The sequence below is a fragment of the Nannobrachium achirus genome (assembly GCF_963921795.1).
Source record: "Nannobrachium achirus genome assembly, chromosome: 15".
NCBI classification, from domain to species: Eukaryota; Metazoa; Chordata; class Actinopteri; order Myctophiformes; family Myctophidae; genus Nannobrachium; species Nannobrachium achirus.
In genome coordinates this window covers 29,312,350-29,318,592 of record NC_137822.1, presented here as the reverse complement: position 1 = coordinate 29,318,592, position 6,243 = coordinate 29,312,350, and the positions used below count along the sequence as shown (strand labels likewise).

At 40.3% G+C, this 6,243-nt stretch overlaps 1 protein-coding gene across 1 annotated transcript; it reads left to right on the top strand.

The window, feature by feature from the left end:
* The first annotated feature begins 558 nt into the window (after positions 1–558).
* On the top strand, positions 559–5,938 carry epd (ependymin). The gene is made up of 6 exons (XM_080743124.1): positions 559–725; positions 867–898; positions 1,024–1,161; positions 2,009–2,195; positions 3,599–3,680; positions 3,886–5,938. The coding sequence occupies exons 1-6, from the start codon at positions 656–658 to the stop codon at positions 4,010–4,012; spliced, it is 636 nt and encodes a 211-aa protein (XP_080599250.1). The 5' UTR covers positions 559–655; the 3' UTR covers positions 4,013–5,938.
* The last annotated feature ends 305 nt before the right edge of the window (positions 5,939–6,243 follow it).

The window sequence follows — 6,243 nt, the reverse complement described above, 5'->3', positions numbered from 1 at the left end:
GTTGTATTTTGGTCTATTAAAGAACAACTTTCTTAAAAAAAAATAAAAAAAAAAATACAAGGGTTCATATGTTAGATTGTAAGAAGAGAAAAGAAAAGATGAGTGTTAAAATGTTTTCATTTACTACTTTCTATCATTTTAGCGATTTTAATGACTTATTTCAGTGGTTGGGGGCATGCGTGCAAGTGCCTAAATATGTCTTTTTAGACACAATAAGCCCATTCCCAAGATGCAACACAATCCTTCATGGGCAGATGTGACTTATGGGGGCTAGTATTGTTACTGCTGGTACGGCTTAGTGTGTCTAAAAAGACATATTTAGCCACTTGCACGCATGCCCCCACCCACTGAAGTCAAGGTAATTAAAATCGCTAAAACGATAGAAAGCAGTAAATGAAAACATTTTAACACTCTTATTAACACATTTTGCTGGGAACCACGTCAAGGACCCCTGCGGGTCACTGGCCTGACCCCATGCACTTAGAGAATATTTGAAGATGTGCAGTGGTAATTCAAAGTTCAGAATTGTGTAAATATTTGTCTTTTACAGAATATACTGTGTTGAAACTCTGTGGTTCTCCCTGTCCTCGTTCATTACCCTGACGATTGACATCCATAACACTTGTGAGTGAGTGACTCTCTCTGGGCAAGAAAAATGTTTGCAGCTTTCGCGCTCCTTCTCATAAGTCTGAGTGTCGCTGCCCGTGCAGATCACCAGCCATGCCGTAAGTATATTTGGTTTAATTATTTATGTAATGGCATGTAATTACTTAGCATTAAATATTCCTCTTAAAAGTATTCCTATTATATGACACCTTTTAAAGAAATTGGCAAGGCTCTAAAATATTCTCTGCTATTGCTTTCAGAATCACCCAATATGACAGGAACCTTTGGCGTGGTGAGTGTACCATTTTGTGTAATGCAAAACCAATGCTGGCACTAGTATTTTCTAAGGACTATTTTTAATATCACATCTATATTTTCTCAATCAACACTCTGCTTTGTGTTTCTCAATTAAACCAGTCAAACACGAATAAGGGCACATACACTGTGGGTGGATACGTGTATGATAGTGGGGCCAAGAGACTACGCTTCAAAGTGAATGAGTCTCTCTCTTACAACACTGCTGTTAATCTGGATGTGCTGATTTTCTTCGAAGAGGTAACTGTGAACCATTGCCAGAATGAATTAACATGCTATATAAACATTTATTGCCAAGAAGCATTGTTACAGCAGAGAAATAATCTATCAAACACATTCATTTTGTCTTGTGTTTACATGCGGTATATAGGCTACATGTAACTATACACAGGGGTCTTCAACAGGGGGTCCGGGACCCCTAGGGGGTCCTCAGAGTTACTATATGGGGTCCTCCAAATCATTGTGTGATAGAAACCTTTTTCCTCTCTTTTATCCACAACTTTCCAACATCCCATCGTGCATTGCGCAGAAGTTCCACGGAGCTTCCGGCACCGCAGCCGTGTGTGATCTACAAGCTCACAACGGCTGCATCTGCGACGCGACGTGAGCTTGTATGTCTGCTGTTAACCGGAAGTGTGGTGCAAAAAAATCTCCAGTACATTCCCGTGGAAAGAGGTGGATATGAACCGTAGTGTCCTCACTCTGAGAACTTTAGCTAAAAGTAGCAGATTTAACAGCGCGAGGCGTTGTGAGCTTGTATCGGCAATTTTTGGCAGAGAGGTTTGGTGTAGAGGGGAAAAGAGCAGACTAATTACAGAGTGAAAGGTCAAGTTTATTAAGTATTGACCGTTCAATTGGTTAAATACTGTATCTGAAAACACAAATTGACATGAATCCAAAATACACTGATGATTGTGCTGTCAAACAATGAAACTATACGGAATCTATGAACAGGCTGTTGGGGTCCCTGCTTCATCTCTCTCCCAGTCCCAACTAAGGGGTCCTTGGACTGAAAACGTTGAAGACCCCTGCTGTATACAGTACATGCTGCGTGTGTTAATGATGTTTTCTCATAATTGTCTGCCAGGGTGTGTTCTATGAAATTGATAGCAAAAAACAAAGCTGCAAGAAGAAATCTATGCAGCCAGTCCCAAATCCTCTGCAACTTCCCCCCGACGCTAAGTTCCTCACGAAGATGCAACTGGGACGTGCATCTGTCCAAGAGGAAGGCATGATCTTCAACGTGTGGATGGTGACAACCCCAGCATTGAAAGGCAAGCTGTAAAACAAACCACAGTGAATAGGCTATAGCAGTGGTTCTCAACCTGTGGTACATGTACCACTGGTGGTATTTGAGTCCCCCTCTGGTGGTACTCAGAGGAGTCTCCCAAAAAAGAAGGAAAAATACATAAGTGGAGAGAAATACTGTATACTAGATGTATTAGTTCTGACCAAGGACTTGGTTGAAGAAGGCTCTCAATGTCTGTTTCAAAGTCTGTGGCATTGTGACAACTGCAGGAGTAATTACAAAAAGAAAATCTTATTTTCTATCAGTTACACATCCCATAATGCCTTGAATTCATGGAGACTTTAGTTTTTGTTTCATTCCTAAGCCAATAATTTGATGACCGGTGGCGTCGGTCCTATTGACCATGACCCGATCATCACTGTTGGCTTAGGAATAGGAATTCCTCCTGTGTTAACTGCATAGCTTAATAGGATGGGGTAGGCCATTATGGTGGCAGCCTACTTGGAGAAACAGATATTTTGTGAGGTGGTATTTGGTGTAAAATTAGCCTTGTGTCTCACCACGCCTCTCAGCTGTTATAAAATACCAGGTAACACATGCCTCTCGTGGCTTATTGCTTTTCTAAAACAGTCACAATATGGCAACATGAAAAATCATAGACATGTACCAATTAAAACTATTCTATTTCACTAATACTGCAAGAAAGTAGTTCCCAGCTACAAGAAAGTAGTTGGGCTTTTTTGCCAACAACACATGCAGGTGCAGATAATTGGTGCACTGTGGAACACTGTGGAAAGAAATAACGCACCTGGGTTTGATATAAACTGATTCAAGGTGTGGGTTATAGTCTCATATACCACAGCAATTAAAGGGAAACCAGCCAATCAGAATTGAGAAGTTGAGAACCTCTGGGCTACAGTATATACAGCCGCGATATTGGAGAGAAGCTGGGTCCCTTCTCACTTCCTTCAAAGGTGTTAGCAATGATACTAATGAAGGCTCTGTTCCATTTCATGTAGCAAGCACAGTGGTTCCTAAACCTTTTATTTCAAGGACCCCATAACTCTGACTACAAATGGAACCAAATCACACTTTTAAAGGGATCATTTGGGACCCCCAAGGAACCATTAGGGTCCCTGGACTTGATGAGACCCACTGGTGTAGCAGAGTGTTTCCAATGAGCCAACATGCACAATATCAGCACCCTGACTCTTTTTGACGAGAATGGAACAGAGCCTTCAGAAGAGAGTCAGAAGAGAGAGACCCAGTCCCAACTTGTCTCCAAAATGGCTTCTGTGCATATAGCCCATTTAAAATCTTAAACAGATATGCCTGTGGATTTCTGAGTCTCTTTGATCATGTTGAACACACTGGCAGTCACACAAATTAATAAATGAATCATTACCATTTTCTCTCATGTCATTTCAGCACCGTATTTTCCATCTGTTAGCATGGGATGTCTGCCTGTGAGCAGTATGTACACCTCGGATTCTACTTCACTCATAATCAGGTGAATGGTTTTGTCCTAATCTGCAGTGCTGTAAAGTAAGCTACTGTACTTTGCACTCTCTGCGATTTTAGTCTGCCGTGCACAAAAAGAGTTTATCCACTGGCGACCATACTTTGGTGTGGCTGCAGCCTAACAGAATATTCTACGTTGGCGTATTGATACTTTTACTTAAGAAAAAAGTGTATTTGTGTCACTTTTCTCACAGCAACATGGATGTGGAGCTTGAGATTAAGGACCCTGATCTCCTGATCGTGCCTTCATTTTGTGAGGGTGCTACTTTGGAGGCGACACCTGAAGGGACGGTCAATAGTTTCTACCACTTTTTCCTTTAGAACATATGGCAGCCCGTGGACCAAATGCGGCCCGCAAAGGTGTCTAATGCTAGTTGATTCGGGGAAGATGATTTGGGGAGGAAGTCATTCACAACCATGTATTAGCCTATATTAGTCTATAATATGTTACAACAGCTGAATGCCATTCTCTCACTGTGTTCTCTATTGCTGCAGTCCAGCAGGCTGCTTTGTTGTGGGTAGGCTAGTGCTAGGCTGCTTAAGGAAAACAATACATGTAGTTCACACTATATGGTTAAGGTTAACACACTCTCAGAGTTAACACCTTTTAAGGGGTCATTTGGAACCCCCAAGGAACCACAAGGGTGTGGACCACACTTTGAGACCCATTGGTGTAGCAGTGTGTTTCCAGTGAGCCAACATGACACACTATCAGCACCCTGAATGTAACAGAGCCTTCATTAGTATTATTGGTAAAATGGTAACACCTGTGAAGGAAGTGAGAAGAGACCCAACTACTCTCCAAAATGTCTGCTGTGCATAGCCTATGGGGCTTTTAAGCCGTGACATAATTTTGTAGGCAGAGGAGAAATCTGCCCCCAGAGCATTTTCTGTCCCTCGCTATTTCAACAGATCCGAGACAAAAATAACGACTAAAGTATAATTCTAACACTTTCCTTTCAACAACAAAGAGAAGAAAAATGTGTAAATAGTAAAAATAGTAAAAAGATTCACGGAAACTGGGGGCAGAAATTCTCCTCTGCCTACAAAATGATGTCATACTTAACAGCCCCATCTTTTCAGTTTGTTTTAACCACACAACCAAAGTGGTTTAGCACTGCTAAGAAAAGTAATGCTTGCTAGTAAATCCTCGTAACAACGATCTAAATGGATAAAGTGAAACGTGCATGGCATGGAGGCAGCATGCACGTGCCAGCATTCACTCGTGCACAACTGGTTCAGCCTGAATGCAGTTGAATGTTGCCCAATCAGGCACATGACCCAAACTGAGAAGGACAACTGCTGACCCAGGAAATGAAGCTCTGAACGAGTCTATAGTATATCAGTATTTTACTTTATTTTCTCTTTATTTCTTATTTTATTTTAGGGGCTGTTAAGTATGACATCATTTTGTAGGCAGAGGAGAATTTCTGCCACCCGTTACCGTGAATCTTTTTACTATTTTTACTATTTACACATTTTTCTTCTCTTTGTTGTTGAAAGGAAAGTGTTAGAATTATACTTTAGTCGTTATTTTTGTCTCGGATCTGTTGAAATAGCGAGGGACAGAAAATGCTCTGGGGGCAGAGTTCTCCTCTGCCTACAAAATGATGTCACGGCTTAAAAGCCCCATACTTCATTTCAAAGACAAAAATTGTACTTTTAACTTACCTACATTTCAGAAAGTGGCCCTCGAGACCCAAAGTAAAACAATTAAAATACATAATGAATTAACCACTGAAGCCTCATTTAAAAAAAATTGTATCTATATTCACAATTTTTGAAAATGTCAATACAGCAATGCATTGATATTGAAAATCAATTTTGAATACTTTGACTTGAGTACAACAGACTATAACATGTGTACGCATACATGGATAGAGGAACACTGAGGATTGTACCTGCATTTCTATACTTTTGATGTTTGACATGAGTGTCATAACACCCTAGCCTAGCACAGATAACAATCCACCCATTTTAGTTTAACTGCTATAGTCTAGCTATGCTAGGCTAATAATACCCTGCTTCATCATAGTCTCATATTGCTACATTGTGAAGAGATGGCTTTTGAATGGAAAATAATACATTTTTCATGTACACGAAGGAGACAAGCCATGCTTTATATAGAATTTGCCCTTATTATAGAAGAATTAGCTCTAATTACTAACATCAGCTGGTGGCTCACGTTAATACAAAACCCGTAAGAAATGTAATGGAATAATAACAAAATAAATCACGAAAAATCTATGTTGTGAAGGACATGAAGTGTTTTTCTTTCTTCTACAAATGCCCTGAAGCGAAAATGAAGCTTTGATGAACTTCGGGGTTTCTGTTTGTTGAAATACGTTTTCTGCTTTCTTCTCAACATTTTGCATAATCTATAAGTTGTTGTCAAAAGCATTAATGATTTGAAAATCACCGAATGCATTCTGCTGGCACAAGTAAATTACATCAGGCCTAGATATGACCTACAATCTTTCACAAACAGTTTGTTGTCCGGTCAAAAACTGGGTGGGAAACGTTTTCTAAAATGTCAGGCCTCAAAGTTTCTT

Coding starts and splice junctions, on each gene's coding strand:
- epd (XM_080743124.1), top strand. CDS start 656: ATGTTTGCAGCTTTCGCGCTCCTTCTCATAAGTCTGAGTGTCGCTGCC. Junction 726..866: donor TGCAGATCACCAGCCATGCC/GTAAGTATATTT, acceptor TATTGCTTTCAG/AATCACCCAATATGACAGGA. Junction 899..1,023: donor TGACAGGAACCTTTGGCGTG/GTGAGTGTACCA, acceptor CAATTAAACCAG/TCAAACACGAATAAGGGCAC.